The following is an 18,567-nucleotide window of genomic DNA, read 5'->3' as shown; positions in this document are numbered from 1 at the left end:
AATGTCCGCTCTCATTCAGAGGAAGAAGGAATTCAATGATTCCTTGAAACAGTTCTGTATTCCCACAAGACCCTTGACAGCTACGGTCGCGAAGGAGGATCAGTCGGCGTTGGAGGCTCCAGCGACCCCAGAACCCCACGAGGAAGAACAGGAGGAGGTCTTCAAAAGTGAAGATGCAGAATATGCTCAGGGATTTGATATGACTAGCTATTTTGAGGAAACATGGCAGGACCTCAACGTACATTCACCTGAAGAAGACATACACAATTACCCATCGAGGCCATCCCCACTAGATGACCTGTCCACGTGCAATAGCCTGGTGAAGAGAGCTGTTGAAAACTATGGGATACAACTGGAAGAGGAAGAGAAGGAGGGATCATGCTTCCTCCTAGAGACCCTGTTGCTACCCCAAAAGGGAAATCTATACTTGGCCATGCTGCCCAGCATCCCGGATCATGGTAAGGAGGCCTTGAGAGAGTCAGCCACTACAAGGGCAATCACACTTAGAGTGGGAAAGAGGTATAAGCAATTCCACTCAGGATCCAAAAAACATCAAGGGCAATGTTCCATAAGATTCTATTATCACCACTACTGTGAGAAAGAGAAACACCACACCCTGTTCACTCGGGCCAATACCCGATAGGGAGAGTAAGAGGCTAAACCTGGTGGGAAAAAAAATGGAAAGGGAGGCCATTATGCAATGGAAAAATAGCCAATTCCAATGCCCTCATGAACCACCATGGACACCAGCAATGGCAGGAAATTGAAAACCTCGGGCAACACCTCTCAGAGGAATAGAAGAAGAGGGTCAAGGTGGTCATACAATAAAGGGAAAGGCATTACGAATAAATGCTTGAAATCAGCACTAGATTCAGCAGATACAGCCAGCAAGCCGATGTGCACAGGAACCCTCAGAGAAGACACGCCTGGCTTAGGATATCAAGTTTCAAGCCAGAGTTACAAGCATCCATATTAAACATGCCCTCCACAGGATACACTCTTTGGTCAAGCAGTGGACAACACCCTGCAACAGATAAGAAAGGACAATGAAACAGCAAGAGCAGTGGGAGCACTGCAGTTCAGGGGCACACATAAGAGAGGCATCCCCATAAGGAGACCCAATGGTAAGGCACCCTTTAATACAGGACAGCAACAACTCCAACAACTGGGTTCCTCTCTGCAAGCCACACAACCACAGCTTATCAACAGTGGCAACACCCAACAAGGCAGCACTTTTGAGGACGTACAAGAGGAAGAATTCACACCCCAAAGGGCACAGGAACATCAAGCAAATGACTCTCAGGTCAAGGATTCCCAACACATAACCCCAGTAGGGGGCAGAAGCAAAGGGTTTCACCAGGAGTGGAGAAATATAACAATAGACAAATGGATCCTGAATTTAATCTGTTGCGGACACTGCATAGAACTAACCAAACAGCCTCCACAAAGACCTCCAAGGTTGAAGTCCTGCAAAGAAGAGCAACTAAAACAACTCATAACAGAGGTCCAAGAGCTATAGAACATGTGCCAACAGGGGAGAAAAACACAGGGAACTACTCACCATATCTAATCTCACTGTTACAAGAGGGAGATTACATGTCCACCTTAAATCTAAAAGATACATACCTACGTGGTCCCATAAACCAAGGTCACAAGAAATACCTCTGGTTCGTGTTAGACAAAAACACAATATCAATTCACAGTGCTGTCCTTCAGCAATAATTCTGCACCAAGAGTCTTCACCAAGGTCCTTTCTGCAGTAGCGGCACATTTAAGAAGAAATCCATGTTTACGGATATTTGGACGATTGGCTAGTAAAAGCACAATCAAGGAGCAAATGCCAAAGGGATGTGCAAACGGTCATGCACACATTACAATTCCTAGGTTTCACAATGAACCAGAAAAAGTCATCACCTCAATCAGAGCAAGTCAAAGAGGATAGAGGCCAACGAGAAAGACTCGCCTGTACCAGAAGGGCCAGTCTCTGACAGTGAGAACTGTCATGAAGCACATGGGCATGATGGCTTCATGTATTCCATTGATCCCACATGCAAGATTGCACATGCGAGCCATCCAGGAACGGATTTGCAACAAATGGTCACAAGCCACAAGGAGCTGGCACAATCTAGTGGTTGCCACCGCAAAGGGTACGGAGTGAGATGCAATGGTGGAATCAAACAAACATAGGCATCACCCAAGGGCTGGTGAGCTCGCTCTATCCCCCTGAAAGTATGTGGCCTGTGGACCAACTCAGATGCAGTGAAAGACATCAAGTACCTAGAATTGAAAAACGTCTTCCTAGCTCTAAAAGCATTCTAAGCGCGCATGATAGGCAAAACGGTTTTGATGCAAACGGACAACACAACTACCATGTTGTACCTGAACAAGCAAGGGGGAACAAAATCATTCACCCTATTGAAGCTAGCCCAAAACATTTGGCATTGGGCAATACAACATTGACTAACTCTGCAAACAATTCACCTACCAGAAGAACCAAGCACAGACACAGATGTATTAAACAGACAGGAAAACAGCTCAGACGAGTGGGAGATAAAGCAAGAGGTCATCCAGAGGATCTTCAACATCTGGGGCACACCAAGCATAGTTATTCGCCACAGCAGAAAAAAGAGAATGCTCTGTCAATAAATCAGTCAGGAAAATTTGCATATGCTTTTCTTCCAGTTCCACTGAAGTGTGCTGGAGAAGGCCAGACAATTGAAGAACAAAATCATTCTCATAGCCCCCCAATGGGCAAGGCAGACCTGGTACTCAGATCTACTGGAAATGTCCAGGGGACAAATTATCACACTGAAGCCAGTAAAATTCCTACTGACAATTCAACATGGAGAAGTATATCGCCCAAAGCCAGCCACACACAACCCAGCAGTTTGACTCTTGCATACTAAGTATTCGGTCACCTACAACTCCCTCAAAGGACAATTGAAATCCTAAGGGAAGCAAGGAAACCAAGCACACAAAAATGCTACACATACAGGGAGTGCAGAATTATTAGGCAAATGAGTATTTTGACCACATCATCCTCTTTATGCATGTTGTCTTACTCCAAGCTGTATAGGCTCGAAAGCCTACTACCAATTAAGCATATTAGGTGATGTGCATCTCTGTAATGAGAAGGGGTGTGGTCTAATGACATCACCACCCTATATCAGGTGTGCATAATTATTAGGCAACTTCCTTTCCTTTGGCAAAATGGGTCAAAAGAAGGACTTGACAGGCTCAGAAAAGTCAAAAATAGTGAGATATCTTGCAGAGGGATGCAGCACTCTTAAAATTGCAAAGCTTCTGAAGCGTGATCATCGAACAATCAAGCGTTTCATTCAAAATAGTCAACAGGGTCGCAAGAAGCGTGTGGAAAAACCAAGGCGCAAAATAACTGCCCATGAACTGAGAAAAGTCAAGCGTGCAGCTGCCACGATGCCACTTGCCACCAGTTTGGCCATATTTCAGAGCTGCAACATCACTGGAGTGCCCAAAAGCACAAGGTGTGCAATACTCAGAGACATGGCCAAGGTAAGAAAGGCTGAAAGACGACCACCACTGAACAAGACACACAAGCTGAAACGTCAAGACTGGGCCAAGAAATATCTCAAGACTGATTTTCTAAGGTTTTATGGACTGATGAAATGAGAGTGAGTCTTGATGGGCCAGATGGATGGGCCCGTGGCTGGATAGGTAAAGGGCAGAGAGCTCCAGTCCGACTCAGACGCCAGCAAGGTGGAGGTGGAGTACTGGTTTGGGCTGGTATCATCAAAGATGAGCTTGTGGGGCCTTTTCGGGTTGAGGATGGAGTCAAGCTCAACTCCCAGTCCTACTGCCAGTTCCTGGTAGACACCTTCTTCAAGCAGTGGTACAGGAAGAAGTCTGCATCCTTCAAGAAAAACATGATTTTCATGCAGGACAATGCTCCATCACACGCGTCCAAGTACTCCACAGCGTGGCTGGCAAGAAAGGGTATAAAAGAAGGAAATCTAATGACATGGCCTCCTTGTTCACCTGATCTGAACCCCATTGAGAACCTGTGGTCCATCATCAAATGTGAGATTTACAAGGAGGGAAAACAGTACACCTCTCTCAACAGTGTCTGGGAGGCTGTGGTTGCTGCTGCACGCAATGTTGATGGTGAACAGATCAAAACACTGACAGAATCCATGGATGGCAGGCTTTTGAGTGTCCTTGCAAAGAAAGGTGGCTATATTGGTCACTGATTTGTTTTTGTTTTGTTTTTGAATGTCAGACATGTATATTTGTGAATGTTGAGATGTTATATTGGTTTCACTGGTAATAATAAATAATTGAAATGGGTATATATTTGTTTTTTGTTAAGTTGCCTAATAATTATGCACAGTAATAGTCACCTGCACACACAGATATCCCCCTAACATAGCTAAAACTAAAAACAAACTAAAAACTACTTCCAAAAATATTCAGCTTTGATATTAATGAGTTTTTTAGGTTCATTGAGAACATGGTTGTTGTTCAATAATAAAATTAATCCTCAAAAATACAACTTGCCTAATAATTCTGCACTCCCTGTATAAATGGAAAAGATACAGTCATTGGTGCACAAACAAGAATAGAATGGACTCAAGGACACATCAAGACACAGTAGTAATACATCTCAACCACTTGCTAGATAGTGGCCATATGCATCACTAGGGGTACATCAGGAGCATGCCTCTTGACATATATAGTAGCAAAAAGAGAACACAACTTTCCGGACCCAGACACTAAATGGCGGAATAATGCACAGCATGTGAATCCAGTAAACGCTTAAAGCTGCAAAACTACTTCTCCAGGTAAGAAACCATTTTGCTCTTCTAACATTAATCTGAACTTTGAAGTAAATAATGAATGACATGTGAACAGCTTCACAATAGTGCTTTATCTCTTTAGGTTGATTGGCCTCTTAACATTGTCATCACTGAGACCTGCATGAATAAATACAACAAGATTTTCGCTTTTTTAATGCAGTTAAAGTATATGGTGTGGGCATTGAAAGATATTTATTTTCATCTAAAACGCACAGGTACGTATAAGCATGATGCTGGACTGTCTTTTACTTATGCTACATACAAGACAATACAACACTACTTATATGAGAAGATTGACTGTTTTCCTTAATTACAAATCACACATGGACACGTCCAAACCTTAAAGTATATGGTCCACGTGGAAAGTGTGGCACCAGCCTGTGTAGGTCCTGCAGACTGTTACCAAAACCATGGCTGCTAGACAATACAATATTAAATCCTCATGTAGAGCATTTACTTCAAGAGGTGCAGGCATTTGCCAGAGGACTACCTGAAGCATGCCAAGAGAACAGGGACTCAGACTGATCCACAAGAGACTTCCTTATTCCCAAAAGAGGGAGACAGATGATTCCTGTATTTAGTCATCCTTGTTTGCAACAGATTTATCAAATCAACCAAATTTTGTAAAGACACATTTATATTTCAGTCTTTTAATCTCCACTAAAGAAGAACAGTTCAAGCTCAAGGTACAAGTGATGCATTTTTGCAGCCAGAAAGATTAAATCTAACCTGGACAAAATATAGGTCAGCATGGGTTATCATATGGCCACCAAAAAGCTATGCTACACATTTAAAGTGCAGCTATTTTTATAAACAGTTTTCAGTATTTGCTATACGTTTTTAAAAAGTTATTGTTTCCATTCTAATATCCGAGTCTGCATTGGAATTAGCCATGGTACACGTTTAAAGTGCAGCTGTTTTTAGTATTTGCTATAGGTTTTTAAAAATGTTATTCCTTCCATTCTAATATCCAGGTCTGTATTGGAATTAGCCATGATACACATTTAAAGTGCGACTGTTTTTAGTATTTGCTGTAGGTTTTTAAAAACGTTTTTGCTTGCATTCTAGTATCTTAATCTTCATTTGAATTATAGGTTTTGAATCAACACCTCTCACATGCCTCAGTTGTAGAGTTTCCATGTAGTGTATTATATGATCTTACGCACAAGCCTAGCAATGAATAGATCCCAACTTACAGTACTTTTGATCCTTCGGGTACATAGGTGCAGTGTATGCCAACACAACTTTGTTAAGCCCTACAACGCTCTTGGAGAGAATCAGGCTGCTCTCCCTATGCATATTGCATTCCAGTGGGTTTGGATGATCTCATCAACATTTGTGTAGGAAGCACAGATGGACAGAAGCACCAACTTTCAGATTTGGGTGGAGGAAGAGCAGCAAAAACTAGCAACTGTTAAAGTCCAAGAGTGTGACTGAGGCAGTTGCTGACCGCTGCATAGCCTGATGCAGAAGGATGCGATATAAGGTGGAAACCCACAAGAGTGGTGTAGACATAGGAAGGTACTTGTTCCAAGGAATTCTTTCTCCACCCATCATCTATGAATGTTGATGATATGAGTGATTTTAAAAAACTGCAACCAGTATGTACTCTTTACTCCAGTATTGGAACTTTCATAGATTCACATGCTTGAATCCTTCCCCGTCGTCGAGATGGGAGCCCCCTGTACATCAAAACAGCTATTCATATAGGCTACTGCAAAGAAAAAAGGCCTAAGCCTTCACTTTAGTAGCCTACCCTCATCATTATGAGCAAAAGGACCGAAACAAGTCCCAGCCAATCAGGCCTCCTTTCCCCCTAGAACCCTCATGAGAGAAGCTCCCTTCCCTCAGATTTTCTACCGCACGTCGTGCTAGGGAGTCTCCATTGAGCTCTGCTCAGTCAACACATCAGAGAAGTTATTTTTTCCTGTTTTTCTCTTCAGAAAACAGATTTTTCTACAGCAAGTAAAGTGTCTTCTTCTTACCTTGCTAAAAAGAACTCTGTTTAAAAAAAAATAATCTCCATGTCAGATACAGAGAAGAGAAGCCTTTTCAGAGCATGTAAGACCTGTGGGAAAAAGAGGCTTCACTCTGAGGACCCACACAGGGACTGAATATACTGCCTCTACCCTGACCATGTGGCCAAAGACTGCAAGGTCTGCAGGACCTTCTCTAACAAAACCCTCAAAGACAGAGAGGGTAGACTACAAATTTGGCTCCAGAAACTGAAGTCCAGATCTTACCCAGTGTCTGGCTCTGACAGTGAGGAATCTACAACTTCCTCCAGAAAGCTACAGAAACGAGGCAGATCTCCACAATCTCACTCAGAAGATCTTCCCAGAAAGGCTCACAAGAAATCCAAGAGGGTGTCCTCTAAACCTGGAAGTCCTTCCATTTCTCCTCATAGGAGTTCTGCTTCTTCAAAAAGACACTCACAAGAAAGATCTGTTTCCTCAGAGCGCAGCAAAAGAGCCTTTTCTGAGCCTCCAACACTACCTCTTGTGGTGAAACATGTTTTTAAGAGGCAATCTGGGAAATCTTTGACGACGACACCGAACACCGTCGACGGTGGTGTCCAAAGGTATCTGCACAGCATCGTTGTTGACTGCTACTACTTCTACAATCTCTATGGCATTGTCCTCTTCATCGACGATCGTGTCGACGACGTCCTCGTCATGGTTGCCTCGCCCATCGCCTCTCCTTCATCCATGGTACCGCCTGTGACACCGTCGAAGTTGGCTCTATCGTCGTCGTTTTCCTTTTCGACAATAGTTTCTCCATCAATGTCTCCGTCGGCGACGCTGATACCGTGGACGATGCCGTCGGTGATGCCGACGAGTGTACCTTCTACATTCCCTCTGACAATGTCATCTGTGTTGTCATTGGTGATGCCGTCGACAAGGGTTAAGACACACAAGAAGTCTTCTTTCCTTTCACCGTTGGCAACACCTCCAGGTAGAGTTTCAGCCTTGGTACCTATGCATCTGCTGGAGCAGGAGGACTCAGATGATGAGGTACCTTTCGGGGTTGCTCATAGCCCATCAGAACTGCACGTCAAGTGCCAGGATATAGAGGACGACACCATTATGATTCGCAATCTTACTACCTGCAATCCCACCAGTATCCTTATCTGGAGCCAATGGTTTCCTTACCAGGATCACTCATAGCTGATCTACAACTTATGTTAGACGACTACAGAAAGCGGTTTCCACCAGCTGGCTTAGAAGTTCAGCAACCTGTTGCATCCTCTATACCTTCTACCCCTGTCCATCCAGGAATCCAAACATCCCAGGGAAAAGCCACAAACACCGGTTTCCATTCCTGTGCAGGATTTGTCCTCCTCTGAAGATGATGATGATGATAGAGAGGAAGGAGAGTTGCCGGACGCAATAACTGAATGGGCTGACTATCAAATTCCCACTCTGTCCTCTCCCTCTCCGGTTCCTGTGGATTCCCCTCCGGGTGACATCGGCGGTTTCCACAACCTGCTGGAAAGAGCTTCTAAAAGATTTGAGTTGCCCATGCCCACAAAACAGATGGACTGTTTTTGTATGATTTTAAGGAGCCTTTTCAAAAGAACTTAAAATCTATGCCGATGGCTTCTAGTTGCAGATTGCTTACCTTAGAATTTCCCCCAAACATCAGACTGTGAGCAGTACCCCTGTGCGCCGTTAGGTGGCGCTTATCGGCTCTGTGTCTGTCGTCTGCATCAGGACTATGGGGGTCATTCTGACGTCGGCGGTAGCACCGCCAACAGGCTGGCGGTGCTCCGCCGGGCATTCTGACCGCGGCGGTACAGCCGCGGCCAGAAACGGAAAGTCGGCGGTGTACCGCCGACTTTCCGCTGCCCATGGGAATCCGCCATGGCGGCGCAGCTTGCTGCGCCGCCATGGGGATTCCGACCCCCTCACCGCCATCCTGTTCCTGGCGGTTCCGCCCGCCAGGAACAGGATGGCGGTGAGGGGTGTCGTGGGGCCCCTGGGGGCCCCTGCAGTGCCCATGCCAATGCCAATGCCAATGGCATGGGCACTGCAGGGGCCCCCGTAAGAGGGCCCCACTTTGTATTTCAGTGTCTGCTTTGCAGACACTGAAATACGCGACGGGTTCCACTGCACCCGTCGCACATCCTCCACTCCGCCGGCTCCATTCGGAGCCGGCATCCTCATGGAGGGGTGTTTCCCACTGGGCTGGCGGGCGGCCTTTTGGCGGTCGCCCGCCAGCCCAGTGGGAAACCCAGAATACCCGCGGCGGTCTTTTGACCACGCAGCGGTATTCTGGCGGCTCCCTCCAGGCAGGCGGCTCCCGCCGCCCGCCGTGGTCAGAATGACCCCCTTAATCTGGAATGAGGGCATTAAAGTTATGAAGAACCCAGCCATGGTCACCCCAGTTCTACCTCGCCTTGATAAGAAGTATAAGGCGCCTGAAGATTCTCTGGAGCAATTACTGAGGCGGGCCATCCCAGACCAGCCTCAGTAATTGCTCAGGTGGCTCAACGCAGATCAAGGAACCCCTCAGCACCAATCTCTGCCCCACCCGACAAAGAGGGTAGGAGATTAGACAATATAGGAAAATGTTTTTTGTTAATGGCTTCGCTTATTATTCGAGCTTCTAACTCCCTGGCTATCTTAGGCAGATATGGGCTGACATTGCGCCCTATTTGGATCAACTGCCTGAAGACTCTAAATCCGAAGCAAAGAAAGTCTTGCAGGAAGGGGAGAGATCTTCTGCAGAAATTATAGACTGCGCTATGGACATCACTACTACGGCTTTCCGTCAGATGGCAGGTTCTGCTGTTCTCAGAATGCAAGGTTGGCTCAGAGCGACGTCATTTAGGCCCGAGGTCCAAAATAAAATCCTTGACCTCTCCTTTGATGGTGAAGCCCTTTTTGGGAAACACATTGATGATGCCCTTCAGTCAATCAAGACTGACACGGACACAGCCAGGTCCATAGGTACCGTGCAGTTTAAAAGCCAGTCTTTCCGAGGAGCTCAAGGCCGTGGCTACTCATCGTACAGACCAGGGTTTCAGCAGTACAGATATCCTTCGGTCTCTGCGACATCCCATTCCTTTCGTCCTCAATTCCAACAGAGAATGCCTCAACAGGCGACTTATTCAAGAGTTTCCCAGAGAGAAAATCTGGAAGACAACCAAAAGACGCAGGCCATAGACAATGACTTACTATCGTCTCCGGCTACAAACCTTCACTTGTGTTCAAAACTAGGGGGAAGGATTTCCCTCTACTTCCACAATTGGCAGAAGATAACATCAGATCAATGGGTCCTAAATCTCACACAGTTTGGCCATACCCTGGAGTTTTTACACTACCCCCCTACAAAGCCCCTCCTTCCTCGAAAGGTGAAGCACTTGCATCTGCTCAAGCAGGAGGTCGAGACCATGCTTCTCAAGGGAGCTATAGAAACGGTTCCATAACGGGAGAGAGGAAAGGGTTATTACTCCCGATTCTTCTTAGTCCAAAAGAAACAAAAAAGTTGGCGCCCAGTTTTATACCTCAGGGATCTCAACATTTATCTAAAAAAAACAATCATTCCGTACGATCACCTTATCAGACATCCTGTCCCTTCTAAATTCGGGGGATTTCATGGCCACCCTCGATTTACAGGACGCATATTTTTTACAGACGCTTCTCTCGAAGGTTGGGGTGCTTTCCTCCAACACCTGCAAGTAAGAGGCAAATAGAAGCCCCATCAGAAAGTCTTTCATATCAATTACCTCGAATTGAAGGCTGTTCGACTAGCGCTGTGCGCTTTTCTCCCGAAAATAAAAGGTTCCTCGGTTCTCAAATGGACGGACAACACAATGACAATGCATTACTGTTCTGCCTTCCTACTTATCTCGTATCAGAGCTTACAGAACCTCTCTGGAATGCACTTCTGAGTTCAAAGAAGACCTTTATTGTTGTTAATTCTTCCCCACCCACAAGTTCTTGAGAGACAAATTAATAGACTTCAAGCACACGTTCAAATGAGTAAAAGTAGTCACAGCAATGAAAACAAAATATATCACAGTACTTCTCAGTTGCAATGTACACAGCAGATTATATATAAGATACTCAATGCAAAGCAAAAAATTAAATGCATCACCGTTTGAGCAAGGCGGCAGGGCCTACATACTCAGCTTCATCTTTCTGGGGTCTGCAAGTTGATGACTCCGGTCAACTGCAAGAAAGAGATTATCTACCCAAACGGGAGACTGGCAACTGGCGCCTAGTTCCAGCCTGAAGTCAAGCAGATTCGAATCTCAATCTCTGAAGCCCCGAGTCATCCTTACAAAAGCGTGCCCCCTCCTCTCAGACTCGGGAAAACTACGCAAGCCTTTGGAGGCTGTTCAGATCTCCTAGACTTCTCCTCTTCCCAAGCCTGAGCAGAAAGGAAAACACCAAATGTACTCTCTCATCAGGTATAGTCTGGTGTGAAGAAAACAGCTTGGTTCATCTTGTGGAAAAACACAGCTTGGAAAAATACAGCTTGGATTCTCAACTGCAATGTCTAACTCCACGTTAAAGGCAATAGGCAGCTAACCTAAATATCAAATGTAATTTCTAATTTCATGTCAAAGGCCAATAGGCAGCTAAGCTGAATATCAAATGTAATGTCTAATATCATGTCAAAGCCAATAGGCAGCTAAGCTGAATACAGAATGTAATGTATAATATCATATCAAAGCCAATAGGCAGCTAAGCTGAACACAGAATGTAATGTATAATGTCATGTCAAAGCCAATAGGCAGCTAAACTGAATACAGTATGTCAAAGCCAATAGGCAGCTAAACTGAACAAAACATATAATGTGCTACGGGTGAACATTGAGCAACTAATATGCGCATTGGTGAAACACAAAGTCATTGGTCAAACACAATTAATAGCATCACAATTACATAAACAAACAGGGAGGAACCAGGTCTCTACTCTTATCAAGAGAATCTCAACACATTTGGGAATGGTCTATCAGCCATAAAATAAGTCTTCGAGCGAAACATGTCCAGGTATACAGAACGTCATTGCGGATTCCCTGAGCAGCTCACGGTCGTCCAACCACGAGTGGGAATTGGACCAGGAAGTCTTGAATCAGGTTTTCGCCCGATGGTGGAAACCGAACTTAGATCTCTTCGCCACCCCGTAGAATGCGAAATGCCACTTCTTCGCAAGTCGGGATCCACATCGGGGCTCGTGGGGGAATGCGTTTTCCATGGCATGGTCAAGAATTTATGCCTGCGCTTTTCCTCCCATTCCCCTGATTCCAAGAGTTCTGGCGAAGATCAAGATCGAACAATGCAAGCTCCTTCTGATTGCTCCAGCATGCATCGTCAGTTTTGGTATTCAGAACTCCTTTACCTCTCGCAAAGCCGCAGCATCCCTCTACCAGCTATACCCTCCCTACTTATGATGAACGAGGGCCAAGTTCTCCACCCGGATCCGGCTTCACTTCACTTGACAGCTTGGCTCCTGAACACCATGAGTTTGCGCATCTAGATTTGCCATCGGATTGCAGGGCCATTCTTGCCAGAGCTGTGGCTGAGAGTACCAACAAATGTTATCGTCTGAAGTGGAAGAGATTCTGCTCTTGGTGTGCTCGGGTCCAGGTGCACCCCTTTTCGTCATCACCGCAGCAAATTTTACCTTATCTTCTGCTCCTGGCCAAATCGGGTTTGGCGATTTGTTCAATTAAAGTTCACCTGGCAGCAATTATAGGCGTACGGAGAACGTGCCTCCCCTGTGGTCGGTGAGAGTCAAAAAACTGTTTCTGAAGGGTCTGTTCAGGTCCTTCCCTCCGGTACGGCCTCCACCTCCTTCATGGCACCTTAATTTGGTCTTGTCTCAATTAATGAAACCACAGTTTGAGCCAATCCACAAGGCAGATATTAAGTTCCTTTCCTGGAAAGTCTCTCTTCTGCTCGCTCTCACCTTGGCTAGAAGAGTAAGTGAGATACAGGCATTCATGATTCAGGATCCTTTCTTACAATTCAAAAAGGATAGAGTAATTTTGCGAACAAATCCAAAATTCATACCCAAGGTGCCGTCCGATTTTCATATAAATCAACCAGTGATACTGAAAACATACTTTCCTAATCCAGCGATGCCTGCAGAACAGGCACTACTCTCTTTAGATGTTCAGAGGTGCCTGAAATTTTACCTGGACAGAACTAACCAGTTTAGACAATCTAACCAGCTTTTTGTGGCTTTCAGTGCTCCTCGCAAGGGGCGAATGTTATCTAAACAAGGAATTGCAAGGTGGATAGCCTCTGCCATTAACTGTTGTCATACATTGGCAGGAAAACCTATGCAGAATCCACCGCGGGCACATTCCACAAGGAAGATGGCTGCATCCATGGCACTTTTTGCTGGAGTGCCCATTCAGGACATCTGCAGAGCAGCCACATGGAAGACTGTGCGTACTTTCGCAAGACATTACTGTTTGGAGGAAACTCAGCAAGGAGATATGGCGGTAGGACAAGCGGTGTTGCAACATCGTTTCCATTAGCGGTGAGCTGTTATAAGTTCTTTATTCCTTATCCCGCCAGCCCAGTCTAATTTGTGAACATTGCATAAGTTTGTTTTCCTTCCTCTACGGCTCTCTCTCTCTCTCTATTTATATATATATATGTGTATATATATATATATATGTTCGATGGCATGTGTAGCTGCAGATACACATGCTGTGCACATCCCGCCATCTGGTGTTGGGCTCGGAGTGTTACAAGATGTTTTTCTTCGAAGAAGTCTTTATATATATATATATATATATATATATATATCTCCAAGAAAGAAGTGACTCAAACAGATGATCTCATTAAAGAACAAAAATATATGTTCTTTAATGAGATCATCTGTTTGAGTCACTTCTTTTTTGGATATTACATTTTCTTGTGGCTCTTTGTATCCTTTGGGATCCAGATTTTTGCCCTGGCTGGCTGTTGTTTTCTTGTGATCCTGCATCTTCCCGTATATATATATATATATATATATATATATAGGTGCATGGGTCTGTATATAGATGCATTCGTGTGTGCATGTATCAGTAACTATACGTATGGTTTAATGTTATACAATGTGCTTCATTACTGCTTGCTATTCTGCAGGTGAATCTATGAAAGTTCCAATACTGGAGTAAGAAAATAAGTTACTTACCTGTAACTGTAGTTCTCCAGTATTGGAATCTTTCATAGATTCACATGCGACCCTCCCTCCTCCCCTGGGAAGCTCACCTTCTCCCGTCTTTTTCAGATACTCTTATACTCCTGCTTGAGAAAATCTGAGGGAAGGGATCGCCTCTCAGGAGGGTTCAAGAGGGAGGGGAGGCCTTGTATCGGTTCTTTTGCTCATAATGATGAGGGTAGGCTTCATTAGTGAAGGCTTAGGCCTTTTTTCTTTGCAGTAGCCTATATGCATAGCTGTTTTGATGTACCGGGGGCTCCCATCTCGATGACGGGGAAGGATTCAAGCATGTGAATCTATGAAAGATTCAAATACTGGAGAACTACAGTTACAGGTAAGTAACTTATTTTCTTTCTGTTGCTCCTAGTGCAGCTCAGCTTCATAAAGTTAGTGGACAAGTGGATGCTTGTTAGGCTAGTCCAGTTTAATTCTTTGAATCTAATTTACAGCAAAACATGGCTATTAAACACACACAGCCTACAATGAAGCTACCTTTGTTTTTCTCTGGGATATGGTCGAAAAGCATGCAGACCTCAGAAACTCTCAGCTGGCTTCATGCAGGCCTCAGAAATTTACAGTTGGTTTTGACGTAAACTCTGTTACCCTTTTTGCAGACGTACTTGCCTCCTCACTTTTTGCTTACATTACCAGGTTTCCTTGAGCTTGAAAGCACATCACAGGCATCCTTACCAGGCCTTCTTAGTCTTCAAACTAACCTGCCTAAACTTATTAAAATACCATCCACCTCAGACAGCCTCCATAAGGTGCCGATAAGTCCTAAACCCGGTGAGCTCTCTATGCAGGCCAATTCAGTTTTACCATTCCATAACCCTCTCAATATGTCCTGAAAACTTTTCATACTATAAACTCATTATCCTGTATTGGATCTTTCATAGATTCATATGCTTGAATTCTTCCCCTTAGTCGAAGTAGAAGTCCCACGGTATCATAGAAAGCAGTATGCAACAACCACATAGGCTATGATGACAGTAGGCCTTGAGTGTACTAGCCTATCTATGTCCTTTTTAAAAAAAAGGACCAAACTTGAACCATGACCAGTCAGGTCACCTTCTAGAACACTCAAAAGAGGCTTCCCCTCCTTAGAGTTTCACCGCACGTCAGGTGTGAAGAGAGTCTCCTTGAGTTCTGCTTAGTTTTTTCTCTACTACTTCATAAAAAGGTATTAGAATTTAATCTATATTCACTATGTCTGATTCAAAAGGCCTCTTTCATCCCTGCAAGACCGGCTGGTTTCTCTAAACAGGGAACTCACATCAGGCCAGGGACACAGGACGCAAACAATGACCAAACCCAAGTACCAGCAGCTCAACCTTTCCATCACCAAGTAGGGGCAAACATTTCCAAATATCTCCACAATTGCAAAACCATCACTTCGGACCAATGGGTGTTGGACATAGTAACTTGTGGGCACACCTGGGAGTTCACGGAGAAACCACCAAAAAATCCACCAACGGGGGCGCACCCCCCTCATTTTCACTTTTCGAAAAAAGAAACCAAGTTGATGCTTTCCAAGGCAGCAATAGCAAAGGTTCCGGTGGGTCAGAGAGGAAAAGGATTTTATTCTCTTTTTTCCATGTGCACAAGAAAACAGCAGAATGGCGACCTATCCTAGACCTCCGGCATCTAAACAAATACCTCCGCAAACAAACTTTCAGAAAGATTACTCTCTCAGACATGTTAAATCTTCTAAACAGTAGAGACTATATGACATCTGTAGACTTGGAAGATGCATACTTTCATAGCCCCATTCATCCCAAGCATCATAAATATCTCTGATTCACAGTAGCTGGTACCTATTATCAATTCGGAGTCCATCCTTTTGGACTCAAGTCAGCCCCATGCCTCTTCACCAAGTGTTTGACTCCAGTAGCAGCCGCTCTCCGAAAACAAGGTCATCAGGTGTTTCCGTACCTGGATGACTGGCTGCTAAAAGCACCAACTTCACAAAGAACACTCAATGCAATGAAAGCCTGCCTCATACTTTTTCAAAAGTTAGGTCTCACAGTCAACAAAAGAAATTCCTCCACGATCCCTACTCAGAGGATGACGTTCCTCTGAGCTGTTCTGGACACGCGATAGAACAAAGTTTTCCTTTCGCAGGAACGTCAACAGAAACTGACATCCTTAGCTAGAGCAATATCAAGAAAAAAGTGCATTTCAGTAAGTTTGTTCAAATTGCTTCTGGGCATGATATCTTCTACAATCAACCTAGCTCCAAATGCACATCTCAAAATGAGACCGTTGCAAGAGGAATTGCAAGTTCAATGAAATCAATCACAAGGAACATTCGAAGATCGGCTATCCATCACACCAAAGATGATAAAGATACTGGAATGGTTGTCTCACCAATCTCATCTTTTCCAAGGCCTCACTTATCTGCCATTAGTCCTAGAATGTATTATTACAAAGGACTTCTCAATGGACGGATGGGGAGGTCACCTCCAAGAGCTACAAATCCAGGGAAAATTGTCAAAACACCAGAAGCTAATGCACATCACCAGCTTGGAACTCAAAGCCATCTTCCTTCCAGTGCTGGTAAGGACAGACAACATGACCAGCGTGTATTAGATTAACAAGCAGGGAGGCACGAAACCTTTAACACTCTCACAAGAAGCCCAGGATTTATGGAACTGGCTAACAGACCACAACATCTCCTTGAAAGCTGAACATGTCTCAGGAGTGCACAACACGCTAGTGGATGCACTCAGCAGAGCCAAGCACGATTGTCACGAATGGGAGCTGAACCAAACCCAGCTAGACAAAGTATTCGCAATATGGGGAAAATCAGCACTGGATCTTTTCGCAACGAACAGGAATACCAAACACCAATTTTACATAAGTCGATATCCCCGTCCAGGGTCTTGAGGGAATGCCCTTCCAATGCGATGGTCTGAGTTCTACACATACGCTTTTCTCCCCATCCCGCTAATTCCCAAAGTCATCGTCAAGGTGAAGGCAGAAACCTGGCGCATAATCCTGATCGCTTCCAAATGGCCCAGGCAGTTGTGGTACACAGAACCTCTCCTGATGTCAGAAGCCACACCAACACATCTCCCACCAACTCGAGCGCTTCTATCAATGCACCGGGGACAGATATTACATCCAGACCTGATATCACTGCACTTGCATGCATGGCTCCTGAATTCTACGAATTCCGGCATCTGAAGATCACTCCAGAATGCAGAGTCATACTTTCTGAAGTGAGAGCGGACAGCACGAACAAAACATACGGATTGAAATGAAAGTGGTTCTGTTCTTGGTGTCAGCAAAATAGCTTGCACCTGTATTAAACCTCTCCAGAACAAGTATTGCCATATCTGCTAATGTTAACGAAGTCTGGGCTTGTCCATTCCTCAGTAAAGGTACATTTAGCAGCAATTTCTACACATAGACGGTCTTATGACGCAGTTTCTCTTTGCTCATCACGACAAATTAAACAATTTATGAAGGGTTTGTTCAGGACTTTTCCATTAGTAATGGCTCCCCTTCCAGAATGGCACCTTAACATTGTTCTCTCATAGTTAATGAAACCCCTTTTGAACCTATTTACAAAGCTGATCCGAAGTTTCTTACGTGGAAGGTAGCCTTCTTATGAGCGATCACTTCCACCAGAAGAGTTAGTGAGATCCAAGCTTTCACAATGCAAAAACCTTTTCTACGCTTCACAGAGAATGTTGTCATTCTCAAAACAAATCCAAAATTCGTTCCTAAGGTTCTCTCTCAATTTCATCTCAATCAACCAGTTATTCTCCTTACCTTTTTTCCCCAATACAACAACACCAGCAGGAAGATCTCTCCACACTTTGGATGTTAAGAGATGTCTTGAGTTCTATCTCCAATGCACTAAAGCCTTTTGCAAGACTGATCAATTATTACTGTCCTATGGGACTGGGCGACAAGGTACCGCAGTAACAAAGGCAACAATAGCAAGATGGCTGTCCGCAACCATCCAGTTTTGTCATCCCACAGCAGGAAAACCTTTAACAAGATGACTCAAGGCACATTCAACAAGGTCAGTATCTACCTCTGCTGCTCTGTTTGCTGGAGTTCCACTAGAGGAAATATGGGCCCTCATTACAACTTTGTAACCGCCGTGCGGCTGAACTCCCGCGGTGGCCATTAAGACATCCCCGCTGTGCCGGCGGGCGGAAACTGAGTTTCCGCCCGCGGAATGTCAGGATGTCGGCCACAACATGGGAGCCGGCTCCAAATGGAGCCGGCGGTGTTGCGGCCGTGCGACGGGTGCAGTTGCACCCGTTGCGCTTTTTACTGTCTGCTGTGCAGACAGTGAAAAGCTGTGTAGGGCTGTGCCAGGGGGCCCCTGAACTGTCCATGCCAAACTCATGGGCAGTGCAGGGGCCCCCAGGGGCCCCACGGCTCCCCTTTCCGCCAGCTTTTCCTTGGAAGTCCAACGCATACAAATGATGCAGCTGTGGGACAAGCAATCCTAGGTCATCTTTTCCAGTAAAGGTGAGTCTTGTAATAGAGATTGTATTTCTAATGCACACTACGAATATTACTATCCCGTTTAATGTCTCCAA

General features: G+C 44.9%; 1 protein-coding gene across 3 annotated transcripts in view; it reads left to right on the top strand.

The window, feature by feature from the left end:
• The window catches only part of TUBGCP6 (tubulin gamma complex component 6), a 518,646-nt gene that overhangs the window by 377,546 nt on the left and 122,533 nt on the right, over positions 1–18,567 (top strand). For all 3 annotated transcript variants that reach the window (XM_069229637.1, XM_069229636.1, XM_069229638.1), the window contains exon 23: positions 4,915–5,047. In XM_069229637.1, coding sequence (XP_069085738.1) covers positions 4,915–5,047 — 133 coding nt within the window. The remainder of the gene's footprint in view (positions 1–4,914; positions 5,048–18,567) is intronic.

Source organism: Pleurodeles waltl, chromosome 4_1 (assembly GCF_031143425.1).
Source record: "Pleurodeles waltl isolate 20211129_DDA chromosome 4_1, aPleWal1.hap1.20221129, whole genome shotgun sequence".
In the NCBI taxonomy this organism is placed as follows: domain Eukaryota; kingdom Metazoa; phylum Chordata; class Amphibia; order Caudata; family Salamandridae; genus Pleurodeles; species Pleurodeles waltl.
This window is presented reverse-complemented; position numbering and strand designations above follow the sequence as displayed.